Source organism: Oncorhynchus gorbuscha, linkage group LG17 (assembly GCF_021184085.1).
Source record: "Oncorhynchus gorbuscha isolate QuinsamMale2020 ecotype Even-year linkage group LG17, OgorEven_v1.0, whole genome shotgun sequence".
NCBI lineage: Eukaryota > Metazoa > Chordata > Actinopteri > Salmoniformes > Salmonidae > Oncorhynchus > Oncorhynchus gorbuscha.
The window spans coordinates 8289088-8302439 of NC_060189.1; the positions used below are offsets into that span (position 1 = coordinate 8289088).

At 40.1% G+C, this 13352-nt stretch overlaps 1 protein-coding gene across 1 annotated transcript in view; it reads right to left on the reverse strand.

Moving 5' to 3' along the window:
* Positions 1–8697, reverse strand: part of mdga2a (MAM domain containing glycosylphosphatidylinositol anchor 2a) — a 205828-nt gene extending 197131 nt beyond the window's left edge. Inside the window, exon 1 of the mRNA XM_046309248.1 lies at positions 7856–8697. Within this exon, the coding sequence (XP_046165204.1) occupies positions 7856–8150 (295 nt within the window). The 5' untranslated portion in view covers positions 8151–8697. The remainder of the gene's footprint in view (positions 1–7855) is intronic.
* Between the last annotated feature and the right edge of the window lie 4655 nt (positions 8698–13352).

The following is a 13352-nucleotide window of genomic DNA, read 5'->3' on the forward strand; positions in this document are numbered from 1 at the left end:
CGGCGCTGCCGGTCTCCCGCCTGTCCGGCGCTGCCGGTCTCCCGCCTGTCCGGCGCTGCCGGTCTCCCGCCTGTCCGGCGCTGCCGGATTCTCCCGTCCTTTCGAGACCCTTGGCAAGGGTCCCCAGTCCGAGGTTGGCGGCGAGGGTCGCCGCTCTTAAGAAGCCACAGAGGCGAATAGAGGGGTGGAGAAGGACTAGGGTGGAGTGGGGTCCACGTCCCACGCCAGAACCGCCACCGCGGACACACACCCACCTACCTAGACCCTCCCCTATAGGTTTAGGTTTTGCGGCCAGAGTCCGCACCTTTGGGGGGTTATTTTATCTTTGTTTTAGTATGGTCAGGGCGTGAGTTGGGTGGGCAGTCTGTTTTTCTGTTGGTTTTTGAGTTCGGCCTAGTATGGTTCTCAATCAGAGGCAGCTGTCAATTGTTGTCCCTGATTGAGAATCATACTTAGGTAGCCTTTTTCCACCTGGGATTCGTGGGTGTTTATTTCTTGTTTAGTGTTTGTCATTCACCTTACGGGACTGTTCGTTTGTTGCTTATTGTTTTTGTTCAGTGTTCATTTATCTTCATTAAATTATGGACACTTACCACGATGCGTTTTGGTCCTCCGATCCTTCTCGCTACTCCTCCTCAGAAGAGGAGGACGAGATCCCTGACAGACACCATAATCTTTGACACCATACTTGTGCCAGCACTCCAGAGGCAACCATTAGCACCTCAAAAATCCTTCCAGGATGACAATTAATTCAGGCCTTTGTTCTCTTTTTGTCAAACCCATTTAACTTAAACGTTTTACTTGATCTTAAATAAGACACAAAATGAGTATAAGAAAAAGGCTGATCAAAGTTAAACCTGCCTTCAGAATGAAAGTAGTGAGGTTTACCATTATCAGTCGAAGCCACTGAATCCATAAAAATTACTATGCATAGTGCATATTTCAAAGCAGTGATATTGTAATTAGGGGCAGAGGAGTGAGTATTAATGTTTGGTATTGGCTGTGACGGCATAATATTCCTCCAGATTCATGCAGTACACTATACTACATTAATACCTGAACTTTGTCGTTAATGGCAGAGAGAATTTGATCACATAAACCTTTATCTTGGCAAACAGTTGCCTACAGATAAACACGTGCAGACAGTAACAACGTGGCAAATCTACAAAACCCTCTTTATGTATTCACAAAAAAATAAAACCGCATTGTCAAAGTAGCCTAAACTATCAGCAATGTTGCCCAATATAAAATGTGGTGGGGGAATAAGCTGTGGGGAACGAGTTGGAAAATATCAATGAACTGATTGATTCAAACACGGACTAATTTCTGTGTTGGCCTGGTACTGCTTCTAAAGATGTGAACTGTAAGTCCTCCAAGGGCACAATATTGCATAAACACGGCTAAACCTAGTACTGTAACACCATATGTGACCAACAGTAGTTGGGTGATTTTCATGAAACCAGTTTTATGTCTGTAGCAAATTGAGTAACAAACCCCATGATGCATCTGCAAAAATTAACTCTCATTTGGAAGACTAAGATGTCTAGTTTTTGGCAAAGTGTATTATTTTAAATACATTTTACATTTTCGACTGAAGTTTGATACATCTCACCACAAATTGTCATTACCAAAATGTGTCTGAAATAAATTATTGAATCATTTTATTCAATTTTACTTTAGAAAAGCCTCATTTATTTGAATAAAACACAACATATGTTGCTGTAGTTTGTCCATAAATCATACAAATTGTATACTCGTTGAAGTTAACATAAAAAACTATACTATTTATTATGTAAAAACACAGTGTCTGTGGACATGGGGGTCTCATTACCGTAACACTTTTTAAAGTTCATGTAAAAACGCCAATAAATGTTTAAAATTAAATTAGATTCACCCATGATGCATCATCATCTAGAGTAGTCCTTAGATGAGCACAAGTTAATTTATTTGCCTATATACTTTCAGAATGAGGTTCTTATTCTCAAACACCCCTTTACCCCACTTGGCCTTCTCATTACCGAAATGGATAAAAAGCTCCATTTGGGAAAAAGTCAGACAACCATTACCTTAACAACATGGAGGCAATAATGGGCCTTAGTGAAGTGGGCAAATTGTTTACTGACTCATAATAATGTGCCTCCTATTATTTACAGATTGACCTAAGGGCCTCTCATTACCAAAACACAAATTTCTCATTACCAGGTTATTTTTAGGTCTGTTTTGGTAATGAAAACCTTAAATTAGGTAATGATAATAAGCTAATTATAATGTATGTGCTCCGCTGGTAACTTTGTTTTATCTACTAGGACCACTTCCTAAACCTATTGTATACATTTTTGGTTTAAAAAAATTAAAATTATATGATTAAGTGGGGTTTGTTAAGAAATATGGGTTGTATAAACCCTGTTTAACTTACTTTAAGCCTCAGTCAGCAGTTTGGGTTTCAGGCAAAGAGCAACCCCATCACTTAAAAGTAGGAGCTGTTTTCACACTTACATATAGTGTTGTTTGATACCCCAGTTTTAGATAATTTATATGCATTTTGTGTTATGCAGTTTGCCCAAAGGATCCCATTCAATCCAGAACATCTAAAAATACCTTACAACACAAATATTCACATCCTAATACACCAATACTACTTGTAAAAACTTTGGATGAAGTATTACCTTTGTTACTGTTACATTTAGGTCCACTTTTGACTTTTGAAAATACATGCATGTAATTACAGTACTTTAATAAATTGCATTAAGATCACTGATTTTTGTATAATAGCAAACTGATACAAATCAGTAAAAATGTTCATGACAAACTATGCACACACATTATCGAAACATGCAGTCTCATCTCTGATACCTGCGCATCATTACAGTAATGCACCAATATTTAGGAAATAATCAAAAAAATAAAACAAGCGATTTTTGCGTAATTAGATAGTGTGACTTTGGTTGTTTATCCAAATGTGTGAAAATCAATACAATGAAAAATAACATGCATATAGACAAGTGATTATGACAACAACAACAAATTGTTGTGTTACAATAATGAGAAATTACGAAATACATCTTAATTACATTTTCAGTGTTGAGTTTAACTCAGGCCTTTTCATAGGGGGAGCAATGTTTAAAAAAATATTAGAAAGTGATTTGTTTATTACTTTTTGGAATTTGAAAACTGTTGCGGTAATGATCATTTCTGTGTTGGTAGTTGTGGAAATTGTGGTCAAATGCATAATATTTTATTTAAAAAATATGCATAATAATTATTAAATAAAAAAGTAAAGATCCTAATCTCAGTGATCTAAGAGGAAATTTAGTGAAAAATTACACTTGAGAATTTTGGGGTCAAATGTCAGTTTCGTGAGAATGACCCAGTTGTGGCTAGTGTTTGAGAAGTCTTGCAGAACTAATGCTTTGTAGATTATAGATCTTAGGGGCGGGTGGTCAAAAGGGACGTCAAGGGAAAAAGACCAATCACAACCCTAAGTGATGTAGACCCACAACTGTACACCCTAAGTGATGTAGACCAACTACTGTACACCCTAAGTGATGTAGACCTAGTACAGTACACCCTAAGTGATGTAGACCAACTACTGTACACCCTAAGTGATGTAGACCTAGTACTGTACACCGTAAGTGATATAGACCAACTACTGTACACCCTAAGTGATGTAGACCTAGTACTGTACACCCTAAGTGATGTAGACCCACTACTATACACCCTAAGTGATGTAGACCCACTACTATACACCCTAAGTGATGTAGACACACTACTATACACCCTAAGTGATGTAGACCTAGTACTGTACACCCTAAGTGATGTAGACCCACTACTATACACCCTAAGTGATGTAGACCCACTACTATACACCCTAAGTGATGTAGACCCACTACTATACACCCTAAGTGATGTAGACCCACTACTATACACCCTAAGTGATGTAGACCCACTACTGTACACCCTAAGTGATGTAGACCTAGTACAGTACACCCTAAGTGATGTAGACCCACTACTGTACACCCTAAGTGATGTAGACCTAGTACAGTACACCCTAAGTGATGTAGACCCACTACTGTACACCCTAAGTGATGTAGACCTAGTACAGTACACCCTAAGTGATGTAGACCTACTACAGTACACCCTAAGTGATGTAGACCTACTACAGTACACCCTAAGTGATGTAGACATAGTACAGTACACCCTAAGTGATGTAGACCCACTACAGTACACCCTAAGTGATGTAGACCCACTACAGTACACCCTAAGTGATGCAGACCCACTACTGTATACCCTAAGTGATGTAGACCTAGTACAGTACACCCTAAGTGATGTAGACCTACTACAGTACATCCTAAGTGATGTAGACCTACTACAGTACACCCTAAGTGATGTAGACATAGTACAGTACACCCTAAGTGATGTAGACCCACTACAGTACACCCTAAGTGATGTAGACCCACTACAGTCCACCCTAAGTGATGCAGACCCACTACTGTATACCCTAAGTGATGTAGACCTACTACAGTACACCCTAAGTGATGTAGACCCACTACAGTACACCCTAAGTGGGTTTGCTGTTATGCCAATTTGGCCTGATGTTATTATGGTGCTATATTCCTATTATAGAAGTACATTAAAATGCACCAATAGCCACCAGAAGCTATAAGAAAAAGCGTTGTACATTTTCCTCTAATTTGGATAGTTCCCTGTACAATAGCAAATCATCTTTCCTTTAAGCAACACCATATGGCGTCTGTCATATCCCAGTAGGAAAACCCTCATAAAGGTTGGGTCACGTGTAACATATGGCAAAACAGTGCTGCTTGGTTGAGCAATATATACTACAGCTTTGGTCAAAAGGTCTGGAACTTTTTGCTCGTCCTCAACCTGTACCCAGAGAATAGGTGATTGGTCCAGCTGTTCTCCATCAACTGCTACATGTGGCAGAATAATCCTGAAAGCCTCACAGGACTTTGTTAAAAATGTTCCCCCGTTTGCATTGGGGTTTGTGTATTGGGAACTTGTTAAGACGGGGAAAAGTGTAGACTCCCTGTATGTGAGTGGACTACAGTCAATGCCAAGAGGTCTGAACCTTTATGGTACAGGTGACAGTGCCCTCGACACACCCCATAACCACATGCAGGGCTCCTGATTCATTCCCAACTCTGGCTATTGGCCAACCTATGGTTTCAATCATGGATTAAGTTAAACAATGGATCAAATATGGCACAACATACAGTTCAAGTCAGAAGTTTACATACACCTTAGCCAAATTCATTTAAAGTCCGTTTTACACAATTCCTGACATTTAATCCTAGTAAGAATTCCTTGTCTTAGGATAGTTAGGATCACCACTTTATTTTAAGAATGTGAAATGTCAGAATAATAGTAGAGAGAATTATTTATTTCAGCTTTTATTTATTTCATCACATTCCCAGTGGGTCAGAGGTTTCCATATAGTCAATTAGTATTTGTTAGCATTGCCTTGAAATGGTTTAACTTCGGTCAAAAGTTGAGTAGCCTTCCACAAGCTTCCCACAATAAGTTGGGTGAATTTTGGCCCATTCCTCCTGACAGAGCTGGTGTAGCTGAGTCAGGTTTGTATGCCTCCTTGCTCACACACGCTTTTTCAGTTCTGTCCACAAAATAGGATTGAGGTCAGGGCTTTGTGATGGCCACTCCAATACCTCGACTTTGTTGTCTTTAAGCCATTTTCCACAACTTCGGAAGTATGCTTGGTGTCATTGTCCATTTAGAAAAAACATTTGCAACCAAGCTTTAACTTCCTGGCTGATGTCTTGAGATGTTGCTTCGATATATCCACATAATTTTCCTACCTCATGATGCCATCTATTTTGTGAAGTGCACCAGTCCCTCCTGCAGCAAAGCACCCCCACAACATGATGCTGCCACCCCCATGCTTCACGGTTGGGATGGTGTTCTTCGGCTTGCAAGCCTCGCCCCTTTTCCTCTAAACATAACGATGGTCATAATGGCCAAACAGTTATATTTTTGTTTCATCAGACCAGAGGATATTTCTCCAAAAAATACGATCTTTGTCCCCATGTGCAGTTGCAAACCGTAGTCTGGGTTTTTATGGCAGTTTTAGAGCAGTGGCTTCTTCCTTGCTGAGCAGCCTTACGGGTTATGTAGATATAGAACTTGTTTTACTGTGGATATATTTACTTTGTACCGGTTTCCTCCAGAATTTTCAGAAGGTCCTTTGCTGTTGTTCTGGGATTGACTTGCACTTCTCGAACCAAAGTACGTTCATCTCTAGGAGACAGAACGCGTGTCCTTCCTGAGCGGTATGACAGTTGCGTAGTCCCATGGTGTTTATACTTGCGTACTATTGTTTGTACAGATGAACGTGGTACCTTCAGGCATTTTGAAATTGCTCCCAAGGATGAACCAGACTTGTGAAGGTTTACACATTTGTTTCTAAGGTCTTGGCTGAATTCTTTTGATTTTCACATGATGTCAAGCAAAGAGGCACTGAGTTTGAAGGTAGGCCTTGAAATACATCCACAGGTACACCTCCAATTGACTCAAATGATGTCAATTAGCCTATCAGAAGCTTCTAAAGCCATGACATAATTTTCGGGAATTTTCCAAGCTGTTTAAAGGCACAGTCAATTTAGTGTATGTAAACTTCTGACCCACTGAAATTGTGATACAGTGAGTTATTTATAAGTGAAATAATCTGTCTGTAAACAATTGTTGGAAAATTACTTGTCATGCGCAAAGTAGATGTCCTAACCGACTTTCCAAAACTATAGTTTGGAGTGGTTGAAAAACTAGTCTTAATGACTCCGACCCAAGTGTATGTAAACTAGTTTAATGACTCCAACCTAATGACTCCGACCTAAGTGTATGTAAACTAGTTTTAATGACTCCAAGCTAAGTGTATGTAAACTAGTTTTAATGACTCCGACCTAAGTGTATGTAAACTAGTTTTAATGACTCCAACCTAATGACTCCGACCTAAGTGTATGTAAACTAGTTTTAATGACTCCAACCTAAGTGTATGTAAACTTCCGACTTCAACTGTATACAGTCATGGGACTGACAGAGAATCTGACAGAGAATCTGGGGGGACAAATTCTCAATACCAGTGATTTGATCTTGTAAAATTATTAGTCTCTGGGAATGACATTGAGCTAATGATTATTAATAGGCAATAAAATGGAGTAATGAAACTATTTCAAGATCATTTCTGGGTCTTGGTTTTAAAGGCCCACAATCGCATTATTGCTCATATAAAATTATTTTCACATTCCAAACTTCAACATTCAATTCACCTTTTTCTATAACCATTCAAATTTGATAGACTCCGACATTTAGATATATCAATACGGATTTATATACATGATTCCATCCAATTCCACCAGCTCTACACGTCAGATTCGATGTTGAAGCCTTTGCCAGGCTCTTGCTGCCGAGGGTGGTAGATGAGACTTGGCAATCGGTCTTGGGTTGATGCCAGTCGATTTACAGCACGCACTAACGCTGTGGTGGAATAATATAAGTTTGGACCAATAAAATCACATAATCGACTGGATATCGTTGTTGTTTTTAACGCTCAGAAACAGTGCCAATGCTACGCTGGTGCGTTCCTTAACCAGCCATGCACCATAGGTTTGAATAGCCCAATGCCCTGAGAGCACCTGTGGTTTCAGCGAGCCAGCGTCTTAATGATGACATAGAGAACATATAGGCTACCTGTTGTAGTTTACAGTTCTACAGAAAACAGAGCTGGACCGTACAGCATACATTTTGCATTCGACTCAATTTTCACAAGGTCAAGTTGGTGGTATTAATGATAGCTGTTGTGTATTTAGAAATGCGTTTGGCTTACCATAGACTCCTTGGCAATGAATGCCCTCCAAAAAGATGTTGAACAGCCACAAGAGACCGAAAACTAAACCCATCTTCACGTTAATGTCAACATATCCACTTCGATGGTGATAGGTTCTTCCCAAGGCGAGATGCAGCCTGTCGGAACTCAGTTCCCGCGGTTCCGCACCAGGATTCAGCGTAAATCTGGTTGAGACACCATTGACACCGGGTAACGAATGTTTATTTGATGCTCTATGAAATGAATTTGATTCTGTCAATATTTCAGTGGGAGCAGGGACAGCAGGTAATAGCATAAATGATTCACCGCGATGGATAACAACTGGTAAATGTTGTGCCTACAATGGCACATCAGTCAAAATCGCCAATGTCCGTGCATACTTTGAAGCCTCAACAGGATCTCCTTGATTGTGACATTGTAAAAGTAACCGAGAATGCAACGCCGATAATTCTTTCGAGAAAACGCTTATACCGATTCCAGCAGCTTCCATTGCTAAACGGAGATTAAAGACATTCTGATATCCACTTGCGGCTTTCCCTCCCGTCTCAAAGGCTTGCCATAGTGTTCCGAGGACAGCGAGGCAAAAGGTTTTCCTAGAAGCTGACACTGAGCCGCTGGATGTGACGCGTTCATGCTAGCACTATGGCCAAAGACCGTGAACGTGCCATCCCCGGCGGATAATAAATCCCGGTTTTAGAAGCGTATTTGACTCATGATGCAGGTTACCTAAAACCTCGAGTTTGTGTCTATCGAAATAGCAAACGACGATTCGTCGTTACGTGCGCGTTTTAATCTGAAAGTGTCTTGTACAAATTATTATTTGAAGAGGATGTGTTGGTTCTGAGATGGTCAGTAATGCTGTGCACTACGTACTGCGCTGAAACGACAAGCCTCCGCTGACATCTAGAGCATGACTCCTCATAGTCCGGGGCCTTAGCGAAAACAACGTTATGATACAAGCATGAAATTTGGTACAAACATACCGCAGGTGATATCAAAACATCCCAGAGGGGGTGCCAATTTCAAACTGAAAAAGGAAGCAAGTTATCAGGAAAATTCCAAATGGCTGCCATAATAGCAATTTGACCATTAAACACTGTAATGCAACAGATAAAAGCATTACATTTGGAATAAACATTTCTCAGATCATATGAAAACATCCTAGAAGGGCTGGCCATTTCAAAATTGACCAGGAAGCAGAATTAAAAATGGCCGCTGATGGAGGCAGTAGTACATCCATAGTCATATTTAAAACAGCTTATTGTGTGATTATTATTTTTTTTACAAAAATAACAAAATCAAGTAATAATACATCCAATGTATTCCATAAATTCTGATTAGGGAAGAAAATACTTAGGGCCCTGGTTCACATATGCCAGCACAATGGCATAATGCAGTGTATGACAATCCAGCATCCTGACATTGAGTTTTCTGCATGCTTTGTCAGCCTCAGGTAAGAGTGTCAATAAAAGTGCCAAGGAATCAACTGTTTTAGCCCATCCAAATCTTTCTGGTGAAGGTGCTAATTAGATGGATTCAGACCTATTGACAAAATGCTTGTTTGGTATGCTGCTGGGTTTGAATGTTGCAACAGTGCAGCTTGTGTCAAAGACCCCAGACACCCCTGTCATAGACTGTTCTCTCTACTACCGCAATGGCAAGCAGTACTGGAGTGCCAAGTCTAAGACAAAAAAAAGGCTTCTCAACAGTTTTTACCCCCAAGCCATAAGCCTACTGAACAGGTAATCAAATGGTTACCCGGACTATTTGGATTGTGCCCCCCCCCCAACCCCTCTTTTACGCTGCTGCTACTCTCTGTTCATCATATATGCACAGTCACTTTAACTATATATTCATGTACATACTACTTCAATCAGCCGACTAACCGGTGCCTGTATATAGCCTCGCTACTGTTATTTTTCACTGTCTTTTTACTGTTGTTTTTATTTCTTTACTTACCTATTGTTCACCAAATACCTTTTTTGCACTGTTGGTTAGAGCTTGTAAGTAAGCATTTCACTGTAAGGTCTACCTACACCTGTTATTTTCAGCGAACGTGACAAATAAACGTTGATTTGAAAAGCTATTGTTAGTTATTAGAATTTCTGAGTAAGTCAGAACATACATAGAAGCTAGGTTATCTTCACAACTTTTTTTCGGATGACTTGTCCTTGTCTCTTGATATTTTGGCATCAAAGGACGAGGGCACAGTTTGTAGGAATCTACAGCGTTCAGGCCTAGCAGATCAGATTTTGTTTGTTTTTTCAGGTTAAGCATTCCGTTATTTTAAAGGACTGGAGGACATGGGTCTTTTTCATGAGAGAAAAACTCGTCCAGGTTTCCGTCTCGGGAACTTGCACGCAATGTAAAGTCGGCAGAAAAGTTTACAATCACTTTTTTAATGCTGCATGTTGCTTTTTCTCTTTTGTGACTGGCTTTGCGTTGGCATTCTAAGCAGTGGTGCATTATCCCTCTTAATGCACTGATGTGTATATAATTATTTATTTTTTTGGACCTTTATTTAACTAGGCAGGTCAGTTAAAAACAAATTCTTATTTTCAGTGATGGATGGATCCACAATGACCTCCTTGAGAAGTGCCTAGTTGCTCAATGGTGCAGACTGTTAATGACATCTTTGTTTTGCACAATTGGATGTATTCAAAACCAGAAGCTCTGGATATTTATCTAGGAATGGACTCCCCGTGCTTGAGATTGTGTTGCAGCTGGCCACTTGTTTTTTAATGTTTGCTGGGGGTGATTAACTGCTTTTGTTGAAAATGTCGTGTTGAAGGGGTCTGACTCAATGTTCAAAAGCTGGGATTCAAAATCAGACAGTAGTTTGGCCCGCTCAGGCCTTGCTTACAATCCATCTCTGGAAGGCAGTGGGTTCTCAGTTAGACCAATGGCTTCCCCAGTACCTTCAACCAGCTTACTGTATTGCTCATGGGCTTGGTAAAGCGGCATGTATGATAACTTGTTTTGTGTTTTTGGCAGGATCCAGAACTCTGAGAATTATTCTCTGATGTTAGCTGGTAGAGCTTTCATGTCTCAGATGTGAATAGGAATCCACCTTGCGTAGGTTGTTATGTCCAGTGTAAAGAACCAGGGTGCCCAAGCCTCTGTTTCAACATAAAGGTCAAAATATCTACTTTTGTGCACTAGGTATGAGCATTTGAAATAATTTCACTATTCTAATGATATCATTACATTTTTTCAGCTATTCAGATAGTTTGTTTTAACTTCGACACTTGCTTACTGCGCAGCGACTCGGGAGAGACTGTGCGCCGGCTGCAGCAGGGATGGGGTGAGCAGGGGCTGGTGGTGTGTGTGTGACACAGGAGGGAGAGAGAGAAAAAGAAGCCACACTGACTCGTAAGTAAGACAATCTTCTAAATGCCATAGGTTATCTAAATCAAATCAAATTTATTTATATAGCCCTTCGTACATCAGCTGATATCTCAAAGTGCTGTACAGAAACCCAGCCTAAAACCCCAAACAGCAAACAATGCAGGTGTAGAAGCACGGTGGCTAGGAAAAACTCCCTAGAAAGGCCAAAACTAGGAAGAAACCTAGGCTATGTGGGGTGGCCAGTCCTCTTCTGGCTGTGCCGGGTGGAGATTATAACAGAACATGGCCAAGATGTTCAAATGTTCATAAATGACCATCATGGTCAAATAATAATAATCACAGGCAGCACGGCCACGTGGACTGGGGACAGCAAGGAGTCATCATGTAAGGTACTCCTGAGGCATGGTCCTAGGGCTCAGGTCCTCTGAGAGAGAGAAAGAGAGAGAATTAGAGAGGGCATACTTAAATTCACACAGGACACCGTATAGGACAGGAGAAGTACTCCAGATATAACAAACTGACCCCGGCCCCCCGACACATAAACTACTGCAGCATAAATACTGGAGGCTGAGACAGGAGGGGTCAGGAGACACTGTCTATCATCCCATCTGGCAGTGCCTGTCTTTACTGAATCAAATCGATGTAAAAAAAAAGCTTGCTAAAATAGCCAGATGATAGCTAGCCAGATGTTAGCTAGCCAGATGTTAGCTAGCTACAGTAGCTAGCGAGCTAAGCTAGTTGAGGCTAATTTGCTGCGCTCCCCTTCCTTATCTACAACAACTCTATTCAGAATAAACAACAGCCTACCTGTCGGTTGCTCGTTGTAGCCTACTCCTTCTCATTTAGCTAACTTATTTCCATAATTTGAATTCCATTTTTCGTTGATTAGAGATCTCCTACTTCATGTTGCTACACATGGAGCTTCTGACTGTAGTGCCAACAACAACAAGCTACACACATATCTTTTTATGGGGCGTACGTCATAAAAACTACATTCAAAAGTTTGTTTTATTAAATTAGGAATTTAAAATGTCATGGTATATCCTTGTGTGCAGCAGTGTCACATATAATTGTATTTAATTCAGACAAATCCTTCTCATTGTTAAAATAGGCCTGATGTTTTTTCCCCCCAAAAAAAGAATACTCTTGCAAGTATTCGAATACTAACTTCCATTCAGATATTTCTATATTCAAATAACCGTGCCAATCTCTAGTGTGCATGGACAAAAATCATCACCAAGTCTCTCAAATTCCAGAACAATGTTCCAGAACTAGAAGGTTGGACACCTCTGAATCATGTTTTTATTTTTACAGGGATCGTGCACATTAATCAACATTTCAGTAAAAGTTCCGGTTTGTGTAAAAGTGAAAGTGCCACTCTGTAGTGGAGGAAGGGTTGAGGTCTATGTTATCGAGCACACCAACAGTGAAAAATACCTTCCCTTAGAATGGCAGGGCAGACAAGGCCTTCAGTCATGTTGTTTTTGCAGACTGCAGTTGCAAGTTTGTTTTCAACATCAATGAACTGTTTATAAGTGACAGCTACATAATGTAACTCCTAGGGTGTGTAGGCAATTTTTAAACATGATAGTGGGATGTTTTTAAGGTGATTCATGTAGTAGTTCAACAAAATTTGAGTGGTTTACTGTTAGATTTCTGTTGTTTCCAGGCCATTTCTACCACTTTAGGCTCGTTGCGTATGAAATATAATGGCATATTATTGAAGACTGGTACACTACTCCCAAATACACTATTTTTAAAATTATATTTGACAACAAAAATTCTACAGTAATATCACCTTTCCAAAATCTAATTCCGTATTGGTGGTCATATTGGATTACGTAAAAAATAAAAATAATAATAGGAGTTGTTGAGAAGATGCCCAAAGTCTAGCTCCATTTCTTGTCCACCCCTTCTAATATCAATTAAGAGCATCTCTACCATATTTCACTCTTGTATCCGCTGCGTAACAGTTTCATATTTTTTTATGCTAATTTAGGTACCTGACTATCAGATTTAATTTATATGGTGCTGTGAGCAATTGCTTTACTAAAGTGTGCATCTAGGAGGCACGTTCCGGGCAAAACAATATTTTCAAGGTAGGCTATAGGCTAAAATCCTGAGGCATTGGTGAGAGTTCAAAGCATCT